The following is a 26,273-nucleotide window of genomic DNA, read 5'->3' as shown; positions in this document are numbered from 1 at the left end:
TTTTCCCAACAGCTCAGACAAGACAGATAGATTTCTTTGGTTTTGATGCTGGTTTAACAGTTCCCCTTGGTTTTGATCTAAAGGGGCTGTAATTCTAACACTTTCTAGGTCTGGTGTGAAAAGCAGACACCTGAAGATGTAAGAAGGCAACCTGTGGTTCATGGTTCACATGGGAACACAAACAGTGGTTTTTGGGTTGCCAAAAGAATAAAGCATTGGTTCTGGCTTCACTCCATGTTGTTTTGGGGCATGGGACTTGCGCTTAAACATTTTCAACTGATTCTCACTCTCGACTTTTCTTCTCTTCGCTGTGTCTGCAGGTGAGCCCATGTGGTTTCCTGGGTCCCTGGGGTGTGACACTCTGATGGCTGCGGTGTCCTCCACGTTCCAGTCCCCTCCTGGACAGCAATAATGACTTTCTGCCAGAACGCCGTCTACGGCTACACCTTCACTATGAGGAGCAAGTACGAGCAATACTACAACAATGCTGTCATCTCTGAACATTACATGTACGCCAAGAACCTCTCCAAAGAGAGGGTCCTCGACCGCGCAAAGGACAGCTTCGGCTCCCTCTCAATCATCTTCATTGTGGTCTGCTGTGTCATCATCCTGGAGAACCTGCTGGTACTCATTGCTGTCTTCCGCAACAAGAAGTTCCATTCCGCCATGTTCTTCTTTATCGGCAACCTGGCATTCTCGGATCTGCTGGCCGGATCTGCGTACATCGCCAATATCTTCCTGTCCGGCTCACGGACTTTTGAACTGCTGCCAGTCCAGTGGTTCATCCGGGAGGGGACTGCCTTCATCGCCCTGTCGGCTTCTGTCTTCAGCCTCCTGGCTATTGCCATCGAGCGTTACATCGCCATCACCAAGGTGAAGGTATATGGCAACAACAAGACGTGCCGCATGTTCATGCTGATCAGCACCTGCTGGGTGACTTCCATCCTGCTGGGGGGGTTGCCCATCATCGGCTGGAACTGTATCAACAGCCTGCCCGAGTGCTCGGCTCTCCTGCCCCTGTACTCCAAGAAATACATCCTGTTTGTGGTCACCATCTTCAGCATCATCCTGCTCTCCATCGTCATCCTCTACGTGCGCATCTACCTGATTGTCAAGTCCAGTCACCAGGAGGCCACCGCTACTCCGGCCTACACCCTGCTCAAGACGGTCACCATCGTCCTGGGGGTCTTCATCGTGTGCTGGCTGCCGGCATTCTCCATCCTGCTTGTGGACGTCTCCTGCACCATGTCCTCCTGCCCCATCCTCTCCAAGTCCAAAATCTTCTTTGGGGTCGCCACACTCAACTCGGCCCTCAACCCCTTGATCTACACTCTACGCAGCAAGGACATGCGCAAGGAGTTCCTCCGGGTGCTATGCTGCTGGGGCATCCTACAGAGCGGGCGCCCCCCCGATCGCTGCATGATCCAGCTGAAGAGCTCCAGCTCTTTGGATCACTGCACGTTCAAACACGAGAACCAGACGATGCCCATCATGCAGGACTGCACCACGTGTGTTTAGGGACAAAACACAATAAGGGTGAAATACAAGCCCAAAACAAGATGGGGTAAGAGACTATAATCTATTGCCAGGTCTGTGAGTTACGAAAGGTTTTTGGTTTTGCCACTGTGGGGCTTGGGGGGGGGGACGGACGGACGGACGTTTGGACTGCTCCAAAGACAGGCAGAAGACAAAGGAGACCTCGTTTGACAAAAAGACTCTTAACCCCAGGGCTTCAAGGAGTCCCACAGAGCGAGCTTAGCAGACGCAGTGGTTTGCCAGGAGCAGCAGGGCAAGGAGGAGATGTCTGCAGGCGCTCACCCTCCCCTTCAGAAGGGTTTCTGGGTGGCGATACTCAGTTGCGCTCTGTGATATCCCGCACCAGTAGAAGACTGCGAATAAAATGTGGACCCTGCAATCGGGTTTCCACCAGAATCGACAGGTGTGGTCCGATTCCCACTGGGAGCTGTGACCAAGGGATCCGCGGTGTGTCCTGGGATTCATTTACCACTATCTTTATCCACTAACTAGGTTCCCGGGCACCTAACTGGGAACAAAGCTAACGATGACAGTGTTATAAAATTGCATGCTTCTGTACGGTAAAAATATGCTACGAGATATTGCTCAGCTCCGTTTCAAACAACTGTCGAAAAAGGGCTGCATTCGATGAAGTAGCACAGCCGACTCCCAGTATTTACTGAGCTGTTCCATCAAAATGGTACCCTCTGCCAGGGCAAATGACTTGGACCTGTATTCCGTTAACCCGACACCTTAGGAAATGTTGATTTCAAAGGGACGAAGCTCTCACTGTGGCCCCCTGGGAAATGTGTAAAATGCTGGAGAGGGCCAGGTTTGGGATTTGATCAATTTACCCTCCCCAAGGTATTATGTTCTTCTTCCAGCTTTTACTTGATTTTGTTTTAGAACTGACAGTATTGAAGATTAGCTTCACTATGTTTCCGGCGGGACCCCCTGCCGTCTAGGGAAAAAAAAGAGAAGTTGGATCTCCACGCCCATCCAAGTTAAGGAGCCATCCCAAGCTTCCATAAGTACCTAACCTTAACGAGTCAGACAGTCAGGGCCCCAAGTATAACTCTCAGCAACATTTTAAAAAGAATACCAAAAAAAGGCACTTTGTGAGGAGTAGAAATGTTCTTTTTATTGTTTCCTGCAGGGCTGCAGGCCGTTGGCCCAGGAGAGGAAATCTCCCAGCAATACTTGTAGTCGCTCATTTAATTGTCATTTTAATATTTATTTAGTGTTGTTTGAACTCCGTGTCTGCCTGTGCAAATTTAAGCAAAATAAGGCAAAAGACAGGAACTACCCAGACGTTGGAATTGGCCTGTTTCACAAAAAACTGACACTCGGAAAAATCTAATCGGGCTCAAACTGCCAGGCAGTGACAGTTTCGTTCCTGCCCCTTCCCCTGCAGCCAGGTCACTGACACCTAATTTATGTTGGCTCTGTCCCCCTTTAGAGGAAGGGGGTCCATCCAGATTTTGGGTCGATTAAAACAAAGAGAGTCCGCAAACAGACAAAAAAAAAGCTTGCATCCAATACCAAACTCCTCGCACCTGCGGTCGTGCTCGTAGCAGACATCCTACAACGGCAGCGGTTCTGAGTGGCGGGTTCCTGTTTTTTTTTCCACCTGCGTCTGGCTTAATTCCGCGTTTCCCCCCTCCGTGACAGAGTGCGTGTGTTCCGCCTGCCCCCGGGAGGGAGAGTGAACAGAGCCGGTGCGCCCGCCAATTGTTCACCCCTGTTCCTGTTTTGAGCCGCGTATCGAGCAGTGACATTAGTCTGCTTCCCGAGTTTCCACTCCCTTCATCCCCTTTTTTATAAATTCAGTTTCTTTTTCGATCAAACAATCCGTACCTCTTCCTGGCAGCAAAAAACAAAACAAAAAACAAAGCAGATGCAGTGAGTGGTCAATGATTGAGAACAATTTGATTTCGTTTGGTCATTCGTGGGTTTCTGTGATCTGAGGGTGAAAGAAAAACAAGATTAAGCGAGAGAGTGGGGTGCGTACAGTTCAAAGTCCAGGAGGACAGAACATACCTTTTGGAACCGAAACTAAAGAACACAACGTGCGCGTTAAGAAGCACACACTGCTGCTATGATCCTATAAAGTTAGTTTTATTGTAGTTTCTCCGGGTCACAGGGGGATTTGTGGGTGGGGTTCCAAAGAACAAAGATTAATGTTCAAGGTGTGTAATGAAACAAACGTTTCCATTTTTAAAAAAAAGACAAGGAAATGTCTGATTCCAAAATGACGCGTTTACTTCTGTGTAGTGTGTGAAATTCGAGTCTCCCAGCCTTGATGTTATTTTGTACTCTTGCGTGCTTTAATGTCAGCTCAGCGGCGGCCTGTTTGTATTCTTCTCCATCTCTCTAAATATAACAGCTTCCTAAGAGGAAGGTGCAATCAAAAAAGAATACATTTCCTGAGGGGTTTTTTAAATTGTCGGCAATCATTTAACACGCTCAGATGGGCATCAGCAACAGACACAGTACTATATTTTGGGGGGATGGCTGTCAGGATGGAGGGGGAGGGTTCCATACCCAGCTGAGAAACAAATTTAGCTTTAAACAGAAACAGATTAACAATGGAGAGCGTATTTCTTCCATTGCAACTGGATCATGATTCAGTGCAGTATTACTTTTCTCAAGAGATATCCAAACTGAATTTGGTTAGCCAAGGCCAACTGGGCCAACACATAAAAAAGACTGTTGCATTAGTAGGAGTGGCTCTGCCCAAATACACCACAAGACACATCATGACGGATCTTCCTACTACATACAGGCCAAATGTCCCATGACCCTCCTCGCTAGAGTAAATGATAACAGGGAAGGGAAAACGGTGAAGCTCTGAATACCACTTTAAAAAAACAAAGGGGGCAAATGAAAAAAATTGACCTTATTTATTGGATGATTATTGTTGTATAATAGGTGTACAATACGTAGTTGCAAGTGCTGGGTCTGTGTGGTCACATACAGGACTATCGGCTGTAGTTGTCACAATACTTGATGGGACACAAGATAAAGTTTAAAAACAACAAAACAGAGAAGCACATTCAGGCCTTAGACTCAGTTGCTTGGTAGGTGATTGTTGCCAAAAACTCGAGAGAACTGCTTGGGTGTTACAACCAGAGTGAAAAAACAGCGGTTGACCAAGAAGGCAAGAATTCAATGTGATTTTGCAAAAGGATCAGCATCTGCACTGCTCGGTCAGCTTGGCTAAGCAGTAGACAGTGTGGAAACAAAACACAAGCTCATTCTCGATCTCCCGCTGGCTTGCTGGGAGCCCCATCCCAGATCCTGTTTCTGGCTGGACTTATTTGTCCAGCAGGGCGTCCCACCTCGTTTCGGACTCGGCAAAAGGTCAGCCGGCAGTATTTTTTTTTTGTTTGCAAACCACTGACATCAAAAGAGTTTATTTTGTTCTTCTGTCCTCTGCTCCCACTTCGGATGAAGAAACAGGGGAAGCTGAAGGAATTCCTGTCTTTTAGGGGGGTTCCTGTTGTTTACAGGATGAGGTTAGGGAGTCGGAGAGAGGGTGACGTCAAGTCTCCTCTTCCGTATGGGAGTGTTTTGGCTTCCAAAGCTCAGACGAGGAGCACGTCCCCTCCTGTGAGGGGTGCATACGTGTGTGGGTGTGTCCGGAGTGGTTAAGGGGTAAAGAGGAGAGCTTACATTGAAGGTGTAAAATGTAGAAATCACTGCCTTTGCTGCTAGGACTGTACAAATGTTTTTGTCATAGCTCAGTTTTTTTTATGAGAGCATCAGCAAGCTCCAGGTCTACCAGCTTGTCCAGAACTCATTGTTTTGGTCTTTTAAGGATTTTGTTTTTAGTTTCTTTAGAAGCAGGGAAAAACATCTGCTTAAATAACTTGTAAGCAAACAGTGTGGTTGCCCACCCATCAAACTATGCCACATCTGCAACCGATTATAAAAGCATGTTTTCTTCATTGCATTACAGGTATCACCGTTGCATCATTTAATTTACAGTAAATAATGAAAAACAAACTAAAATAACAATGCTCAAATAAGGCAGAGCTGAATGTCATGTTGCATTAGCTTCTAAAACCAAATTGTGGGGGACAGATATTGACACCAGCACCTGACGTCACAACTGACATGATGAATGTCTGACTGTAAGAGCTCTCTCGTGTGGCCCCGTGCAGACGATAGCATCTGTTCTGATATCACAGGACGTGTCTGAGCACAGAAGGCACACCTGCTGTAGGTAAAGTGTTTGGACAAGGCTTGTTTCTTCCCCACCGCCGTCTTCTCTGAATCAAGCCAGGAATCTTATAAACTTCCCTAAAGTTGCTAGGAGGCCCTATACTGGTTGCCTCTGAAGTGAAGCCATATTGATTTAGTGGTTACCCCTGCCAATCAAATGCAAAGACAACCAATGAGAAAGAGAGAAAGCACTTTGGTGGGGAAATGAAAGCCCGCCCTTTAGCCCGCTGTTTCCTATGGGCTCAAGTAATCAATGTTTTTAGCATTCGTAAATACGTACATTTGTGATTTCATGGTTAAGTATATGTGATCTAACCCTGTGGACTATTGTATGTTTTTTTTATTTTAAATATACAGTATATTAACTCATGTATATATGTACTGAATGTCTTAAGTGTGCAATAGCTTTTTGTGTTCTGTAGCACGCTACTCATGTTCAATCGGTACAAGTTATAAGCAAAACGCTAATTTAGGTACAAATGTTAAAAAAGCCTTTTGTGTTTATTTCTTTTGTAAAAAAATATTAAAATTATCCCGGTACTTTAAAAATGATTTGCTGTTGTCCTTTCCTTCAGCAATGGGTGTATGGTGATAAAATGGCGTGTGGAATCACTGCATGAGAAAGCACTTGATTCAAAAGCCCTGGCACTAGCTAAGCAAACTACCACTGAACTAAAAGGTGTGAGGTGCTTTAGTCATGGCTGCCTTCTTAATGCCTGTAACACAGTTCAGCTACATCTACTCCTCATAGCAAGGTCTGCAGCACACTTCAGGATAGTCTTCAGAGCACACTCTGGTGCACTTATCAGAACACCCTCTGGTGCACTTATCAGAACACACTCCGGTGCACTCTTCACAGCAAACTGCAGCACATTTTGGAGCACACTTCAGACCACATTTCAAGGTGCAATAAAAAATACATTTCCTGAGGGTTTTTATGAATTGTGGGCAATCACCTAACATGCTGGGTACTCTCTTCAGGGTACACTGTAGAGCAATGCAACAGAGGTCAAAGGTTGGTTGGCTTATAAAGCTTAATCTGCACTCGTGATTCTTCGAAAGATGACCCATGCAGAAAAAAATAAACATGCACAGATACACCCTGACCTTTAAAATGAAAAAATAAATAAAATTGCATGTCAAGTCGCCAATCACTCAACAGCAGGTGGCACCCAGATCTCAGTGAGATGTGGATAGCAGGTCAGTAGCAGTTTCTTGCAGCCTCATTTGCCCTTCACTTGGAGTTTTTTTCTGCCATCCACTGCCTGCAAATCCTTGGGTCTGTCTGAATTCACACATTAACCAGATCTGTTGTTGCCTACAGTGATGCACGTGCCAGAGACACCAAGGTCACATGCCAGAGACACCATAGACACGTGCACCAACATCCCAAGGAAGAGTCCTTATCAGCTCCCCTTTCCAGAATGATAGGAGCAATGGGAAAGTGATTTGTTGCCCAGGGCAGGATGGTTCACTCCTTACAGCACATACCACTCTGTAATACTTGATAGGGCACAGACCTGCACACATATTTACAGCAACATCTGAAGGCTATTACGGTTAAAACTTTCTGTGTCCTCTATAAGTACTTCTGCTAAAACCTTCCATAATCTTATCTTTTTAGAACATAAACACAAATAAGCAAGTTACAGGAAACTGCCCTTTACATGCATTTAGTTTCAACTTTGCTTGCTCTGCTACAGCCCCTCGAAGATTATAGTGCCACATCACTTGCCTGTGTAAAGACTGTGAGGTGTAAAATAGACAATACTTTTAAGTCAAATTAAGCTCCCTGTGAGTGGACAGATTACAGTTAAAGTGCATCAAATTTCATTACAGTGAAAGGGGGCATTGAAACACGGTCACAGAAGGAAAAGGTCGCTCTTACTGTGTTACCACAGTGGAGTGAAAGCACCATTCAAAATGACGCTGGTTTCCAGCTGCCCATAATCACTGGACAGAGACGGAGACTTGAGATACCATTTCCTTTGGAACAACCAATTGTATAGAGGAAGAAGCTGTTTCTTTTTAAGGGGGCTTGTCCCAGGATAACTGTCACGATATTAGTTCCCCCTCCTTAAGGGTGCTCCAGCCCTTTCACTAAGACTTTAACCTCTGCACCTGTTCCCTATTCCCAGCCCACCTTAAAAGCCAGGCGCTGACGCTCATCCGGGCTCTGCATCTGATTTCCATATCGTGCGAGTCCGGGACCAGGAAGCGCCTGGTCCCGTTAAGGTTTTAACCTCGGTTCCCGTTCCTGTTCCCCGTCCGCCGGTTCCGACCCGGCCTTCGTGGTTTTTAATTCCTTCCTCTGATGGATCTCCTGGTTTTGGACTTACCCATTTGTTTGGATACTCTCTAAGAATTACTCTTTTGGATTGTTCGCCTCAGCCACACCTCCCCCGTTCACCAGCGCACCTTGGACACGCCCCCCTGTCTTCAGCCCCGTTTTCCTGCATGACGTTTCCCCAGTGTTTCCCCACTCCGTCGGACTGTGTCGTCCGCATAGGGTCCGGAAAGAACTGTTCGTTACAACGAATTGGGGGACAATGGTCAAGTTTGGGCCATTATGGAATTGTCCAATGCCCTGTCCATGATCCTCTCCACCATTTGGCTTACTGTAGGCCTATCTTTTCTTGGCACACCTTCATCCTTGTCTATTATTTCCGGAAAAACCCATGCACACAAACTGTCCACTTTAAGGGAGAAGTTAAAAAATGCACAAATAAAAATGTAAAAAACCAGACTGATTCTGTGCACGTTCGCTTACAGGCTTTTAGCACAGGTGTCCTCTGAGCTTTCACTTCATTGTCCTACAGAAACAGCCTCTCTCGATTTCTGTAACATACAAATTGTCATGGCCATACCTGAAATACAAATTCACAAGACCACCTCACAGCGGGAGATGCAGATATCAGCCAATGATAATAATGTATTTTTTGCTTCGGCGTTCTTATCTTTACTTGTGTTTGTGAGGTTTTCACACACATTTCCTATGATGGTTGCTTTGAGAACCTCAGTAACCCCTGCTGAAGCCTGCTACGGTGTCCAGCTGACAGAGGCATCGGACAGAGCTACAAGACCACAGTGGGAGAATGGTGAAGAACACAGGGGAATGCCCTGGCCATGGAAAAACTACAACAAACCCAAGTGATTCAACGAAACCCAAAAAACAAAATCAAGCGCAGTAAAAACCCTCACCAGGGAGAAGTTAATTTAACTTGCGTAACACCCGATTGTTTATCTGGGTCAGATTATGTGCATATTAGGACTTGGTCCCTTAAGGATTTTTCCAGCGTCTTGTTTCCCGGTTTCCTGCCAGTATTCCAGGACTCTTGATGGGAATGAGAAACAGGCAGCGAGCCCCCTCGGGGGGATTCCGTCAGAGACACCAAGTTCTTCCCAGTCGTGGCGGAGCAGAGCTGAGAGGAGGCATCGGGTAATGAGAGCGAACAGGCAGCGGAGCTTTGCTTCCTTTAGAAAGCCTCAGAACGCACCGTGGGCATACTCTTTCCATGCTCTTGCCTTGTGTGGGACTTTTTATATGTGGCAAGCGTGAAAAGCTTTAAAAAGGTGTCAGTTTGCGCTTTCGTTACAAAAAAAATAGTCTGACGCACTTAAGGCAAAGGAGCAGCACAAAAGACACAAATAGCGTGCAGACTGCTCTGCGTGAGACCGGTATTTAAAAAAAACAACTCGCAGGGCACACATTTTGCATGTTAACAAACCCTGAAACAAACAACTGTTCAGTCTGAAGCGATGCACCGCCAAATGTGGAGGGACACAACCACTCACACCCACAAAACCTGAACGCAGTGCAGACATTCTAAGTTCTCGGCTGGCTTTGTGATCAACGTACCCTCTCCAGACAGACACACATCACCTTCACAACCACACGGCCGCAGTCTGGTACCGGGCACGGCCCTGTGATATCCCTTACTGAGGTCAACAGCCCCTCCTTAACAGGGGGGTGTGACAAAGAGAGGGATCTGAGTGCGAGGACGTCAGGGGAGCAGCACTGTGACCCAGCTGCTGGCATGACCGGTATAGCTCGCCACAACATGAGCGTGTTTCGGCAAACACTCACCTCCCTCACAGGCCTCGCTCGGGTTCGACCTCCTTCTGGACGCCATCACCCTGAGTCAAAGATGGGCTGAAACATAAAAGGCAAGATCCCAAAGGTCATGAGAAAGCCCACCCAGTGGGCTTCTTCAGGACAGCACTGAAAACTACTTGAACATTTAAACTCAACAACAGCAGGCGCTTTGGACACTCAGGGTGGTGGGAGTGTGGAACAAGCTCAACCAAGCCGATCCCCCAGTTTCTTTCAAGAAACAGCTCCCAGGACCCTACTAGCAAACAAACAAGCTTGATAGGCCAAGGGGCCTCCTCTTATTCATGATGTTTTCTGTTCTTGAGCATAAAAACTAAAGCTTAATAATTATTTTTAATTAATTATTATTAATTTATTATTTTCAATGCAAGGATTTTTGTTTGCTTTAACCCTGTGATAATGATGTCTAGAGATATGCACAGTGATGTACACCACCTGTTACCACACCTCACACTGCTCGTTTGTGAATATTTGCCCCAGATGTTGAAAACAGGAGATCTCCTGTTTTCTCCTGCTATCTATCGCCATGGAAGAGCTCAGTAAGATCTGCTATATAAAACAGACATGCATGGTTCTCTTCATACACAAAGGGCACAAACTCGCTTTGCTATTACACTCCTGGGGGACACTTACTCAGGTTGTGAAGGCAAGACAGGTGTACACTGTGTTCAAGTGCGAGACATTTCGGGGCAATTTTTAACCAGAGAAGACCTTTCCCTTTGTTTGCCTATCGGGATGGCCAGCATTTCAGTGCATCCTAAAAGGATTAAATGCAACACAAGAGTAATATATTGACAGCAAAAACTGAAAACAAATATGCCCTGTCTCAAGAAGCACAGCAGAGAAGGAGAGAGACAAGAGACAAGAAGCCTGCTCTTTGCCTATGTGTGAGAAACTGGAGGTCTTGAGCTGCTGAACAGTTAGGCGAAATTGAATGTCAGGTCAGGCTGTAAATTCATGTTCGCTTCTGAGAAGTCTAGGAGATTTCCCTTTGCTTGGGTCCCAAACCCCAGCCCAGCAGGAAAAAAATCTAGGCCCAGAGTCTGAGGAGTCACGTTAAGTCCAACAGGTCTTTGGCAGCAGCCCAGGGCTTGCAATTTACGAGTTTCAAAACTATCATTTTAGTAACAGAAATACTGCTGCTGTTACAATTCTTACTTAGTTCTTGGAACACAGGAATGTTTTGAGAGAGAAAGTAACCCAGTTGGGGATGTAAGACAAATGAACAGTATTAAACAACTTTAACCTGTTCTATTTATGTGTCCCTGGGGCTGGAGCTGAACTATGAGGCTGGGGCAGTCCTTATAAAGCAGAAGAGGAAGGTCTGATGATAGCCAGGTTCTGTGCAACCTTTGACCTTGTTTGTGAGCAAACAGCTGAGCTGTTAAAAAATAATTTGTACAGATAAGAAGTTTGTACAGATCTCAGAAATCACAGGAAACAGCCTTGAGCGTGTATATATATATAACCAACATACAGTATACTGCACAGGAAGCAACTACACAGTCTGTACTCAAAATGTTATCGGGATAGTGCAGTAAAAAACCTTAAATGTAAATTAAAACTCTTTCATAAGTGAAAGTGATGCAGAAATGCCAGATTACATGACTGTGTTTCTTTTGTGCCATATCGAAGGAATTTAGGCTTTAACGCTGGTGCGCAAAAGCAGCCTGCACTGCAATTCTCAGCAGACAACAAAATTCTTATCTTTCATGGCCTTTGTGTTCACTGCTGATGTGCCAGACTTCTATTGGTGATTGAGTCCCAGATGGGCAACACAACAGCATCCGGGTTAAAGGTTAAAACACACATTAGAGTTGCACAGTATGCTCCCATAATGCAATTCTGTGCATCTGTGATCATATTGATGGAAAATGCTGTACCCCATCGATCAGCAGTCCCCAGTCCTGATCCTGGAGGGCCAGTCAGTTTGTCCACTGCCCAGTTTGTTTTCTAGGTCTCTTCCATGCGGCAGCACCCTAAGAGCAGGGACAAGATGTTAAATTGGTATCAATTTAGCCAATACTAAGCTAAATGCGGTTTCTTTAGAGCCGAGTAGGACATGCAGGCACTCCAGGACCAGAACAGGGGACCCAGTGCGGTGGCTCTGTGGCTAAGGATCTGCACCTGTGGCTGGAAGGTTGCCTGTTTGAATCCCATGGCCGGCAGAGGAATCCTCCTCTGTTGGGCCCCTGAGCAAGGCCCTTAACCCCAGCTGCTCCAGGGGCTGATCCTGTACTCTGACCCCAAGCTTCTCTCCCTGTCTGCGTGTCTCATGGAGAGCAAGTTGGGGTATGCAAAAAGACAAATTGCAAGAGATTATATATGGCCAATAAAGTGATCTCTCTTAAAGCTAATTCCAGCCCTGGAGGGTCAAAAGGTTTCTGGTTCTCATTCCACCCAAGCCCCTGATTATCCTTTTTAACTTTTTATTCAATTAGTTGCTCTTAACAAGGTGGACATTCCAAGAGACCTCTAAAACCTACTGGACTCACTGGACATTTACTAAAAAGAAACCTCCCACAACCCGCTGCATGGAGTAGTGAAGGGACTGGAACTCGCGCCAGTACTCCCACTCGTCCCCCGCACCACACCCAGAAGATAAAAGAAACTGGAAACAAAAGAGCAATAATAAAAAAAGAGGGAGGAAAGGTAAAAGGGATGCAAATTGTGACAGTGCTTCCAATTATTAAAGCAACAGTTTTTTTAGTCTATAAAAGAGGCCAAGAAGGGATCTGAGTACTACACGAACCCTTTCAGTACATAGATGTCTAGATGTGATTTATAAATTGGGGATAATCCTATGCAGGATGACACAGTAATACAACTGCTGCCTCACAGCAAGAGGGCCCTGGGTTCAATTTCTGGGGTGCTGTCTGTGTGGAGTTTGCATGTTCTCCATGCGTTTATGTGGGTTTCCTCCAGGTGCTCCGGTTTCCTCCCACTGTTCAGTGACATACTGGTAGGTTACGTGGAATCTGGGGAAACTGGACCTGGTGTGCGTACTGTATCTGTGTCTGTGTCTGTCTGCCCTGCGATGGACCGGCGTCCCAACCAAGGTGTACCCTGCCTTGCACCCGTTGCTAGCTTGGATAGGCTCCGGCTTCCCCATTTCCCTGAATTGGATAAAGTGGTCAGAAAATGGACGTTCACATTTCTAGTCTCTAAGCCCAGTGTCCCTGGATAAACTGGAGCCAAAAAAGCCATAAAGACCTGAGAGTTCTTTGGAAAAGGACAGGAACAAGAATGTTATGATGACCCTTTTGCTGGGTAGAAAGAGCTGTGCCAAGCCTATCGTTCAGCAATCCATCACAGTATGCAAAAACTGCCGAACTTTGTATTCCTGCGTTTCGCAGAAGAGGGCTGGTTGTGCAATGAAAGGTCCCTTCTTGTTTTACTTGGAAATCTGCTTTCACTAAAACCATCAGTGAATTGTAGCGCGTTCCCTCTTATCTCTGCATGGCACACAGACGTGGAGACTTTTCCGGAAAACAATAATACTGATTCCTAGCATTTTTTAAAGCTTTTCTTCCCATATGAACCCCAGACCCGTTACCAGACCCCTTAGTGTGGATGGTGATGTTTCCATCAGCTTAGGAGCTAAAGAGATAACTGTTCAGACAAAAATAAAAAAAAAGTTCAGATTTCATCCTGTAAGGTTACCTATTTATGTCTTTCATAATTAAGAACGCAAGAGTCTATACAGCACATGGAAGTATACATCTAAACTCTGCGGTAGCTGGATTAAATCCCAAGGCATTTAAGAGTCTGCAGGAGTTTTAATATTTTCCCCAATCCTGTGAGATAAAAGAGCTGCACATGCTGTGACAATTCTGATTTGGATATGAAATTTTGTTACATAATTGGATGAAGTCGGGTTTGTTTATTTTTCCTTCATGGTCCCTTCATTCAAAGTCATTTATTGCACAATTTCGTGCCAGTTACCCAGCCGAGGTGACAGGCCAGAGCACGCTTTTGTTTTCTTGTCGTGCGCCACACCGACCTCTGTTTCTAAGACAACTTACTGTTTGGGAATTAAGGGAAAATAAACGATTGATATGAAGTGTGCAGCTTCAAATGCTGTGCTGATTTAAGTGGGACCAGATGCAAATCATGAAGAGTAAAATTACTCACGAGAGTATCGGTCTCTTGCACCAATATTGTCCCAGCATGCTGCAAATTGCTCAAATTACAATGATGTGAAACAGCATGGACCGGTTTCCTTTAGCATCACCACAGAGCTGCTGAGTCTCGCCACTTAAAAATGCACCTGGCGCTTGTTTTATTTAACAAAAAAAGTGCTACGTGCTTCATGCCGTGCTGCCTTCTTAGCAAGTTGCATTTTCTCCCACTAACCACTCCAACAGAAAAACTACGTCCTAAATAAACGCTCAGTAACGTTTTAGTTGTAAGCTATTAAGATATTGTCAGCAATCTGGTTTAAGATGTTTAATGATGATGTATACTTCTCAGGTGCACAAGCAGTGGCTGAGTTTTCTGGGAGGGGTCAGCCAAGGTTGTGTTCAGTTTGCCGTACAACAGTGACCCCTACAGGTCCTCTCTAAAAGTGCAGTGCTGGCTGTGAAAGCCTGCTTCTGTTGGAAGCGCACTCTGGTGTTTTTTGTACGTGCTTATGCAGTTCCCCAATTGTACAGCAACATTAAAACTATTTTTCGATGATGGGACGTGGAAAAAGGCAATTTTACAATTCTATCAATCAATCCTATTTACACTTTTTATGCTCTGCACAGAAAGAATATATATCATTACAACCAATACTCACTCCCAACAATAATTTACAAAGTTTCTATCCTTAGAAGTAGAGTCAGCTGAAGGGAACACTAAAATGAAGCTCCGGACTTGGGGAAGGGACTTTGTTCTGTATTGTTCAGGGCAATGGCTCACAAATGGGCTGCAGAGCATTGTGCAGTGCTTTTTTCCTCCCCTGCTCCATTTCTCTGTTCCATCCACTTCAAATGTAGTTGTTAATCTAAACTAAAAATAGCATCGGTTTATTCCATGCTGAAAAAAAAGAAGAAAGAGAACACAACGTTTCGGCCGTGGAGCCTTCTTCAGGTGTGAGAGAGACAGGGCAGTAGGCAAAGGTAAAGTAGCGGGAGAACAAAGGTTGGGAGGGAGGAGGAGTGAGAGGCGGGAGCAGGGGACAGAAAGAGAGGCCAATCAAGAGGTGTGAAGTCAGAATGGTTGCAGAGAGGTGTGAAATGAAACTTCCAATGAATGGAGAAAATTTAAAAGAACAGTAGTCTGTCATTAAGGGAAGGGAGAATGTGTGATCCTAGCTGCAGAATAATTTTAGTTTCGGTGGTCCTTCTGATGTATGAGTTAGGAAAACCGTCTTTGAGAACACAGACGGAGAGATTAGAGTGATTCGGTGTATCACCTGCAAGTACACAGTCACCACCACACTCATTCAAGGCCCCTCAGGACAATTCCGGATCACCCAGACAGCATCTTGTACCTCCAGCAACCTTATTTACTGTATCTCTTGCAGTAAATGCCCAGCCATCTACATTGGAGAAACAGGAAGGAGACTCGGAGACCGCTTCAGAGAACACGTCAGGGCTGTGAAGATTAAAGATCTCTCCAAGCCCATTGTTTCTCATTTCACCTCTGACGGCCACGACCACTATAATCTCTCCGTCTGTGTTCTCAAAGACGGTTTTACGAACTCATACATCAGAAAGACCACGAAACTAAAATTATTCTGCAGTTAGGATCACACATTCTCCCTTCCCTTAACGACAGACTACTGTTCTTTTAAATTTTCTCCATTCATTGGAAGTTTCATTTCACACCTCTCTGCAACCATTCTGACTTCACACCTCTTGATTGGCCTCTCTTTCTGTCCCCTGCTCCCGCCTCTCACTCCTCCTCCCTCCCAACCTTTGTTCTCCCGCTACTTTACCTTTGCCTACTGCCCTGTCTCTCTCACACCTGAAGAAGGCTCCACGGCCGAAACGTTGTGTTCTCTTTCTTCTTTTTTTTCAGCATGGAATAAACCTATTACTTGTTCCTTTGCAGCCTACGCATGCTGACGCAGCTACCCACCTAAAAATAGCATAGCATGTGATGTGAACTGCAGAACCCGCAGTGTACTAGCACTAACCATTCAGGGAGGGAAAAATGAAGACGGCAACTTTCTTTCCAGAACTGACTAATTCCTGGCGCAAAATAAAAAGAAACTGCAGCCTTTCACATTGCTCCCGTCTAAATTAAACAAAAACAGGTAAGACTAGGGCTAAGATCGGTCAGGTGGTATTGTGGCAAACCATACTTCTGTTGTCATGGTTCGAATGCAAAACACATAGAAAGCTGGCACGCTTTCAGCCTCGTACCTTTGCTTTTGGCTTGCTTGGGCAAGGGCAATGCAGGAAGGTTTCAATTTGCCATCAGTTCGAGGACCCTTTCAAAGCGATGCAAAACATATAAACGAAAGAAGCAGAAGTTATTTCCACCCAAGTCTCTCTCTCTCTCTCTCTCTCGCTGATAAATAAGGCTTTAGCAGATTCCCTTCTTGTTCTGCACGGAGCTTTAAAGCTATATGGAGTCTCCTCAGTGGCTCAAGGAGATAAAATGGTTGCCAGACATCTCTGGTCAGCACTCGGGCTCTCTCACGAGCTGAGCCGGACCTTGGACTTACACAAGTGGCAACTTGGGCTGAATGTGCTCAAGCTGGAAAGCCCAAACCACACAGACTCCCAAGGCTCACCATGTGTAACTTAGCAACAAGCAGGGCTGCCATGCCACTTTTGGAAGCGATTAATTTGAACACCTAGATCTAGTTAAGGGTGTGTTCTGCAGTTTGGGAAGATTACATGTTTACTGTACTCTTGCTCAATGCTGAGTTACAGTATTCTCTGTGTCGTCTTCCAGATATACATCTGGTATCCTTTCATATAATATCTACTTTTACATACATTCAGTACATAAGGAATTGGACAGTTCACTCTGTAACAATAGTTTCACAATGAGCACTATTAGTGTGATAAACTGGGCGCAGGTGTGGTGCCTAATTAAGGTCACTGGCAGCCTATAAAAGCCTTACATCAAAGTATGGAAAACTGTTTGCCTTTCTTCCATAGTGGGAGGGATGTTACAAGAATGAGTAATAATTCCTTTCTTTTTTTTATTGTTCTCACCAAGTCACTCGCTTGTCTCTTTTGTGACACACTGGATGATAAAGCTGTCCTCTCCTACCTGCATGGACCTTTGTTTGCCTTGCACTGCCTGTGAAAGCAGGAAGGATGTAGATCTTGGAAGATACCGATCGTGGTGATAAGTACTACGTTCTTTCCTCCTGCTGCAGCTTCAGACTGAAAGACTGAATGCACGAACCCAGGCCTCTTCGCTTAAAGAGCCTTCAACACAGAGGAAAATTACTCTATGTTAAGCTCACTGCTGACCATATTCATGTACAGTTTGTCCAAAATCCCTTGCACACATGTGGAATGTTATCTGACTTACCCCAAGTGTTTTGTTTTCCTGCTGTAACTCAGACTAAGAATTGCTGTTTGATCTGATTGCTACCACCCACAATCTGTACAATCTGTAGGGGGTTATTCCCTCTAGTCTGTATGAAATAGCCAGCAGGCCTCCTGCAGACCTTCTCCCTAACCACTCCAAAGTTTGATTCTGGGGCAGGGTTTGAAAGGACGCAGGGCTTTGTTGCTGGATGTCGACCTGAAAATGGTGACCAACAAGACTGAAAAGCCACTGTAACGCGGACGGCCTGCTCGGTGTTTGATCCCCTCTCCTGGCTTGTGTCAGACTGCTGCAAGTCCCTACCTCCCCTGAGCCAGCAAGAAGGCAGCAGTGTCTCCGCTCTGTACAGCAAGACCACTGCGTGCAGTCGGGTGTTAAAACCACAGCTCGTCTCCCATCTCCCAGCCGTTACGAGAAAACGGAAACCAGAAAGGCTCAGCCAGTACTGTCAATGCATACGTGCTGGCTTGGTCCTCAGCCACCTGCCTGCAAGCTTTTCTCTCTAGATTTGTTTTTTCAACTGGTTTCTGCACAAGGACTTGCTGACCAATCCAAACCCGCCTCTCAGTTGAAAGTGGGCCGTTTTTAGTCTGTTAACCTGCAACGTTGCCTCGGTGATCGTTGTGCAAAGCCTGCCGAGGACCACAGACCGCTCCTCAGCTCGTCGCTCAGCGAGAGAGCGCACAAAACCGACAAGCTAGGTTACAACATCACCGTGATTGCTGAAATACCCTCGCTCAAACACCTGACAGGTGACTTTGCACAATGCACGGTTCTTTCCAAATCGATGAGACTGCTTTAAAATAGTTTGCAGACTAAAGAAGGCGGGTGCAGAGCCTTGCTGCGAAAACCTTTTGATTGAATTATTCTTTTTAAAGAATTGTGGTTACCTGCCAACCTTTAATCCACTGCTGAGCGAAACTAGAATCCAGCAGTGCAGCTTGGGTTCGGGGGGGGGCTGAGCCAAGGGCTGAGCGGTGGCTCTGGATCTGCAGCTGTGGCTGGTTCAAATCCTGCGGCTGGTAGAGGAATCCTACTCTGTTGGGGCCCCTGAGCAAGGCCTTTAATCCCAGCTGCTCCAGGGGTGCTGTACAATGGCTGACCCTGTGCTCTGATCCCAAGCTTCTCTCCCTGTCTGAGTCTCATGCAGAGCCAGATGGGGTAGGTGAAAAGACAAATTCCTAATGCAAGAAATTATATATGGCTAATAAAGTGATCTTAAGTCAACATGCATTGGCTGTGGAGGCTTCTTCGGAGAAGGGCGCTTGATCAGCCGAAACACTCTTCCTTTCTGCTTTTCAGCGTGGAATTGAACTGTTCTGACACGGTAGGTGTTAAAGATCACGGGGGCGGCAGCTCACGCCTGCAGCGCACATTGAACAAAAAAAAACCCTGCAGTAATCGTCTGTTTTCTTTAATTACCAGATGTCACGGATCACACACCCTGGTGCAACAGCCATTCGGTCATTAAAGAGAGCGCTGCCTCACGGTACGTTGCTCACGATCGTTACAACAAAGAGCGAAGCAAAGTAAAGATGATAAAGGGGAAGACGGTGACGAAGCTGCAGCGCTTTTAGAAATGCTGTAGCCGTGCAGACGTTTGTCTGAACGGGAAACTGTCTGAGCCTACGTTTTCTCCGTCTGGACGTCTGCCTGCGCAGTGACAGCTAAGTGTTACTCCACAATGAGTAAGCGTACCTGCAAAGTCTGGCTTTACTGCTTTGGAAAGAAAAGCCCAGACAGCAGCCAGCACACTGTCTGTGCCGTCACTTGTTACCTTCCATTTTGTATATGGTTTGAATCTAGCGATTTGTAACGGTTTCCAGACCTTGATAAGACTTGCATCTTAAAACTGCACTGCTGGTCTAACGCGGGTCACGATACATAATTCTCTTTTCTTTCCTAATGCAGTTGAACACCATTCCAAAAGCACCAAAAGATGATAAAAACGAGAAGGGTGTTTTTTCGTTCTTTACAAACCTTCAGACTAGGCCTGAGAGATCCCCAGTGTGTTGGTTTCTATGACGAGGATAAACGGTGTTCAGAGCTTGGAGGCCAGTGAAACTATCACAGCCATGCGTACTGATACAACTACATTGAAAATGCCCACCATTTATACTGATAACATAGCTATTGATGGAAACGTTGTTTTTAAAACCCCTGTAGTATTTTTACTAAGATTATATTCATTTTTTCAGGCGCTTTCGCTGTCCCACTATAACCACTGAAAAGGTTTGCAAAATTAAAACAATTTAAAAAAGAGGTAGCTGTGGACGAGAGAGTAGGGAAATTGAAAATATTTCTGTGCAGTGTGAGTTTTTTTGTGTGGAAATTTAGCCCGCGTTTACGTGAAATTGTGAAAAAATGAAGCGGCCTTTTGGTCTGTCTTCGTTCCCATTGAAACCCGGCGTCAAAAAGGCATCCTCAAGATGGTGTTCCAAAAAAATAAACGATAAATCAAAAAAACCTACAGACAGTTCAAGAAAATTACCTTTTATATGTTTTAGACTTAGTGCTTAGTGCTACCAGTTCATTTTAAAAATCCGTTTTACCTTCTGGGATAGTTTTTACTCACCAGAACGAAGCGTCTGACGACTCATACAAAAGCCGCCTGATACAATAGCCAAGTGCGGTTTCTCATCTAAACTCGGACTCACAGATACAATAATTGCAGTTATTCTCTGACTGTGCAGTAGTTATAAAAATGTGGTAATGCTACTACAATTCAAAAACGGTCTAAAACTGTACTAGTGCAGTAAACGCTGAAGGGTACAGCAGGGGCTGCCCAGGTCAGCCCTCAATCTGCATTTATCGCCCGTTTTCAAAAAGTAACACTTAGTAACCTACTGAGCCTCGTGTCTCAGTTCTGGGCTACGTTCAGAGCTCAGCTTGAGCTCGAAGACGAGCGCACTGTCACGCTGGATGTATCGGCCGGCTGAGGTTTCTGCTCGACTGTTTCACTCTGAATGTCTGCAAACACACTGAAAGCACGGGTGGTCCCCCTGCAGCAATGAAAAAAATACAAACAAACTGGTTTTATAGAGGGGAGTCCTGCGAAACGGTGTTGACCATGAAGGAAGCAGAGAGAGGTGTAGGAGGCTGAAATGGCCATAAAGCTGAGGAAAGAGAGCTGTAGAAGTCTACAGGTGGCTAAGACTTTGCTTTTGGGTCTACTTTCGTGCTGTGTGGAGTTGCATTTCAGAGGAGCAGGCAATACATTCGTCCATCTGTTTTCTGATTGCTTCACCCAATTCAGGGGTGCAGGGGAATAGGGAAGGGCCGAGAGAGAGAGAGAGACGCGCTCTTGCCAAGGCCAATTTTCCCAGAAGCCAATTAACCCACCCGCATGTCTTCGGGCTGTGGGAGGAAACCCTGTGTAAACATGCACACTCCACGCACACAGCAGCGCCCCAGGTCCAGAACTGGACCCCAGGCCCCAGCGCCACACCACCAGACAGCGGTGCTAACCACGGAGCCACTCTGCCACCCAGGAGCACACCAGGCGCAGTGGAAAAAAAAAAAGAGCATGGGAGACAAGAAGCGCTCTTACACGGACAGCAATACAAATGATGTGTGTCTATGTGTGAAGGTGTGAGTTTTAAACAGGACTCTGAAAACCACATACTGGCGTGCAGATCTGCTTCACAGGTCTGCTCAGTTTGAAACTGAATTATTAACGATAGACCAGACAGCCTGTCTCCAGTGTAACTACAGAGATATTACAAATAAAGAACCTGCATCATCACAGCAGATAAAGGCGATGATTAACCCTTAATTTTTATACTCGACTGCTTTTTTTTTTTGAAGGTCGGTGAACAAATCCTCTACAAACCCACTCCTGGGATTTCCATGGCTCCCGGATAGCGGGCCTTGCCTGTCCGTGGAGAAGCGTCTGAGGCTCTCTGCGTGACCTTCCCCGCCGGGCCCCAGCACCCCGCTCGCATGTCTCTCTCACAGCACAGCCTTTCCGGGAAAGATGTGGGAAGGTGCCAGATCCTGCTGCCGGTGGCTCGGCTCCAGCGGCTCAGAGCTGTCCGCCGGCAGCCGGAGTCTTTCCGAGGGCCGAGGCCTCTGGGCCCCGTGTTGACAAAGACCGCAAACGCGGAGCGGGCTGAAGACGCCTGACATCCGCGCAGGACGAGAGCCCACATTTGCACGGGCCCAGTGAGACGGTGAGCTGCTGGATACACCCCTCCCTCAGGGGGGGTCCGACATCCTCCAGACCACCACACACAGGGAAAGGGATTCACCATAGCTGCCTCACATCACAGCCAGAGGGACTTTGGCTGAGGAATTTGCAGATTTGCATCCAACCATTTGTGCTGAGAGGTAAAACAGTCATAATAATCCTTACCCTCCACTATCCAGGTAGATGAGACTTCCCTCCACCGCCACCACCAATGTGTAGCCCCACTTGGATGATGCAATGGCAGCCATAGTGTGCCAGTATGATCACCAAACACCAGCTTTCAGTGGAGAGGAGACCACAGTGAAGAAGCCAGTTCATAGACGGGGTTTCTTAGGAGGCCATGATCGGTAAAGGCCCCAGTGACCTTTGAAAATTGAAATGATTGCATTTGGCTTGCAATTTTTATTCTCTTTCATGGTGAAAGAAAGATAGGTTATTGACAGGGACCCACTGAATCCATTGAGTGTCACAGGAGCACTCCGAGTTAAAGCAAAAGCATGTTTTGTACCATGTGTGCAACATTTTCCTTTGGTTTGAAAAACCACTCTCTTTGAGCACACCTGTGGATTCTTGCTGAAATTGCCGATTATGATTTTGGGGGAACTATAAAAGCTGAAAACGGGTTCTGAAAGCTGGGAGCTTTGTAAGGGTAAGCACGATGACGATCCTCAACGGACTGATAGACTCAAAACCCACAAAACCTGCTGTTCTTCTTTCTGCATTTAAGTTTTGAAATCTGTGTTGCGTACTGACCCCACCAAAACATTTTTGAGACAATCTTGTCTGGAAAGCCATCCCACAGTGTGCATTTTCTGATGTGAATATGGAAGTGTGGTGGAACAGCTTTCTCTTTTTTCTGAAGAGATCACAGTTCACGGTGCTCTCCCCAAGAAGAAGAAGCAGTGAACACTTATCTGGTCAAAATCCACTTGGTCCTGCTCTACGAAACTGCAGCAGGCTCATGCCTCCTTCCTAATATTAATCCAGCCGTTTTAGTGAGATGAACCAAAGCAATGTGTCCTATTATTTGTTCCTGGTATCTTGTAGTTCTGGAAGGCAGCAAGGCCAAAATAGAAAGACATACTGTTGAGAATTGTCTTCCATTTGTCTGGGTTTGGGAAGGCACAGTGGTCAGCACTGCTGCCTTGCAGCACTGGGGCCTGGGGTGCTGTCTGTGTGGGGTTTGTGTGTTCTCCCTCTGTTTGGATGGGTTTAGTCCAGGTGCTCTGATTTCCCCCCACAGTCCAAAGATATGTTGGGACCTTAACTGGCTTCTGGGAAAATCAGCCCTGGTGTGCGTGGGGGTCTGTCTGTGTGTGTATGGCCTGCGATGGATTGGCACCCTGTCCGTGATGGACCCCACCTTGTGCCTGCTGCCTGCCAGGATAAACCCCGCCTCTGATTCAACCTTCTGAGAATCGGAAGGTGCTGCTTAAATAGTGAGGATATCTCATTTACTTGAAGTGAAAGCCTGACAAGCCCTCTTTGAGCTGCCCCGTGACTTCTGCAATGGCGGTGGGGTGGCTGCATGAACCAGTTGCCTCTTCCCACTGCAGACTGCATGCTTGAAGAACACCATGCTGGAGCTATCTCTGGACTGGGATTTTTAAAAACCATCCATCCATTTCCAGAAGCCACTGTATCCTTATAGGTCCATGGAGAGTGGGTGCCTAACCTGGCAGGCACAGGGCATGACCTGGGACTGCACCCAGGATGGGATGCAAGGATGTCCCAGGTCACCCACCTACAGACATGCATGCACACGCATACGGGAGGCAATCTAGACATGCCTGCTAACCGGGACAGCATGCTCAGAGCTACTACAACTGTAAACCAGTAACCGCCCCAAGAAACACACACAGCCTAACTGCTTCAAGGGAAAGATGTGGGTGTGGCCTTGAGCAAATGGATAAGACTCCCACTCCATAGCAGTTTGATCCGTTTCCGGTTTTGCCAGGTGCAGATTCTTGCACATATTTCTACTGTGGCACCAGGTGTTAGACATTTCAGGTTTAGTTATCTAATAAAGTGTGTATGAATATATATATATATTGAAGAATGAAACTAATAACATCATAGATGTGTCTGTGTGTATGTTTAACATGAGTAAATATTTCTCTTCTATTTCTGTAGTACTATGCGTTTCTGATCTTGTGCTTGGAAACTGAATGGTTTGGTTAAAAAATCCTCTTTGCTGAAGTGGCATCTGGTCTAAGGCAATTTCTTTAGCACGTTTCAGTCATTACTCATTAACGCCTAGTGAAGCTGTGGAGAAACAAATATACATAATGCCGAACATACAGAAGCGCTGAAACGAAACCACATGCAAACTACCACACACTAATATATTTTTAAGGGTTGGTGGGAGGTGAGGGAAGGGGGGGACTTTTTGTCGGTTTTGTTTTGACAGAGTTGGGCAAAGTACAGTAGCAGAACTGTATTGCTAATGTACCAGCGAATGTGCGAGTGAGTAACTGGAATCCCATGCTTTTAATAGATGACAGATTTTTGTAGATGTCTTCACGCAAACATGAGACACGGGCAGTTGCAACACTTGTGGACTGTGATTAATCAGAGTTGCTAAACTCAAAAGCCCCCAGATAATTTCTCTGAAATTACAGAGTGACTATTAGGCACTGATTTCAATAAGGCTTTGAGAAAAAAAAAACAAGATGACCGTGAACCTATTGTTTGGTCAGAGAGCTGCTGATATTCCCTAGGGTATAATCTCTTCCTGGTCTCTGTCCCTTTACATTACAGGACTCCAGACCCCCCCTCAAGTTAGTGAAATATTCTTCATCACCTGGGTCAATTAGGCATTCTGCGAGTGGTTGCTAAATTTAAATGATGAAATAAATAATTAAAGCACTGGTAAGCTCAAAGATGTTTCCCCACCCAGCATGTTTTTCTGCATGCTAATTAAATCACAGCGTCAGGCTTAGCGTAGGACGATCCCAGCATCTGTCTCCTCCCCCACTGTGAGGTCCTGGCAGTTCATGCATTGTGTTCGTAAGACTGTGGAAAAATTGCTCATTTACTAGCAACGCTAAACTGACCTTTAAAAGATTCCAGCTACATGCTCCTCTTGTGTGCACTTAACCTCAGTCAAATCTCTCTTTGCATTTTAATTGAGATTTAAGAGATGGAGTCTCAGAATCTTACTCAGGCTTTTTCTGGGTGGGAGACCTCCTATAATGTACTCTTAAGAATGTGAGATGGTCTGCATTTTTTATTGCCTTTTTATTTTAGTTTTTTTTTCTATTCTCCTTGATTTTTCTATGACTTAATTTGTTCTTTGTTTTCATTATTTTCAATGGGGGGAAAACATTTCTGCACCGGTTCTTAAGGATCCACTGAATTTCAATCAAGTTGGATGAACGGCTGAAGAGAGATTACTCAAACAGGTGGCTGACTTTACAACGGCCCTGTTTTCTTTACGTTTTGCGCCTGGAACTCAACCTTGTGGAAAGGCTGGGGTGGGGTGATAGAATCTTTAGTTGGGGGGTGCGCTCTGTGCTCTGTGCAAGGGAACTGAACCGTACCCAGACCCTATCTGATCCCCCCATTCCCCGAGAAAGACAGGTGGGTCCTATCTCGCACCCTCACGCCCACAGTGACGTGTTTGCATTCCTGGCACCGCAGAGGGGCCGAGGGACTGGAGAGCAGAGACACTGCTGCTTAAAGTGGGGGCGGTTCATCTCTGCAGAACATAAGAACAGTCAAGAGTGAGAGGAGGCCATTTGGCCCATCCAGCATGTGTGGTAGTTAATTGATCTAATTGATCCCAGGATTCCATCCAGCCACTTCCATTCTTGAAATATGCCAGGGTACCAGCTTCAACAAGAGGGCTGATGATATTGGGTTTTTTTGTGTTTCCTTTGTGACCGATGTGTTTCCTTCAACACATGGGTCTTCTTGTCAAAACCCAGTCTTTTCCTTGCAGGGAGACTAAGAACAGCACAGCCGCTTTTGGCACAGCTGAGCTTCGTTTAGAATCCCTTGCATGAGCTGCCCAGAAACAAGTGTTTGGGTTCCTGGGACACGGGGATGTAATTTAGTGATGCACCAGTACATCTAAAGTAAATATCAATCTGCACTGTCCTGCAATTTTAGAAGACTCTCTAAATCTCCCGTCCCTAAAAACTAGGAACTAGGAACAGACGGGATTTCTGAACACTTGATCTACAAAAATGAATCAATTAACTTATTAAATCTTCTGTCTTGTGTTGTGTTTGGCCTACAGGCCTAACTGTTCAGCTACCTCTGTTCTAAAGCACTGAGCACTGAAGCATGCTTAACGTCCTCTTGTGTACTCCCGCCTCTAGTCCTCTTGTTGAGTCTCAAGAAGTGCCTGGAATGACTCAGTATGGAGAGCAAAAGTAGGAAGTAGCAAATGTAAATGCAATTGCGTGAGAGAAAAGAAAGGTCTGGAGATAAATTGTAGCTTTCAGTTGTCCTGGCTTGGAAAACCATTGTCTGACAGCAGTTGGCTTCTGTCTGTTGTCAGTATCCTGCTGGAGAGCTCAGATCATTTCTCTTTATCAAGGATAAACCCCACTATGAGACAGTGGGCTCCTAAAGGTGAGGACACAGTGACCCCTTCTGGAGTTTAATATTATTAATAATCTTTATTTTATATTAAGCCAGTCGTTGTGACACATTACCTCAAGGTGCTGCACATTCAATTCCTGACCAGACCATCTCACAAACTCTCTCTCTACATTG

At 45.8% G+C, this 26,273-nt stretch overlaps 1 protein-coding gene and 2 long non-coding RNA genes across 5 annotated transcripts in view; 2 read left to right on the top strand and 1 right to left on the bottom strand.

Annotated features, from left to right (window-relative positions):
- Nucleotides 1–6,294, top strand: part of s1pr2 (sphingosine-1-phosphate receptor 2) — a 43,513-nt gene extending 37,219 nt beyond the window's left edge. For all 3 annotated transcript variants that reach the window (XM_015349130.2, XM_015349131.2, XM_069195788.1), the window contains exon 2: nt 321–6,294. In XM_015349130.2, the coding sequence (XP_015204616.1) occupies nt 412–1,518 (1,107 nt within the window). In that variant the 5' untranslated portion in view covers nt 321–411 and the 3' untranslated portion in view covers nt 1,519–6,294. The remainder of the gene's footprint in view (nt 1–320) is intronic.
- LOC138241847 (uncharacterized) lies at nt 2,631–21,509 on the bottom strand. Its single transcript, XR_011191105.1, has 4 exons — nt 21,196–21,509; nt 11,740–11,835; nt 9,830–9,895; nt 2,631–3,478 (listed from the first exon to the last, which is right to left on the bottom strand). It is a non-coding gene; the product is annotated as an uncharacterized lncRNA (long non-coding RNA).
- LOC138241848 (uncharacterized) lies at nt 18,716–22,641 on the top strand. The gene is made up of 2 exons (XR_011191106.1): nt 18,716–19,047; nt 21,167–22,641. It is a non-coding gene; the product is annotated as an uncharacterized lncRNA (long non-coding RNA).
- Nucleotides 22,642–26,273: the final 3,632 nt, after the last annotated feature.

This window comes from Lepisosteus oculatus, chromosome 11 (assembly GCF_040954835.1).
Source record: "Lepisosteus oculatus isolate fLepOcu1 chromosome 11, fLepOcu1.hap2, whole genome shotgun sequence".
NCBI classification, from domain to species: Eukaryota; Metazoa; Chordata; class Actinopteri; order Semionotiformes; family Lepisosteidae; genus Lepisosteus; species Lepisosteus oculatus.
Note: the sequence above shows the minus strand (reverse complement) of the source record. Positions and strands in the feature narration are given on the sequence as shown.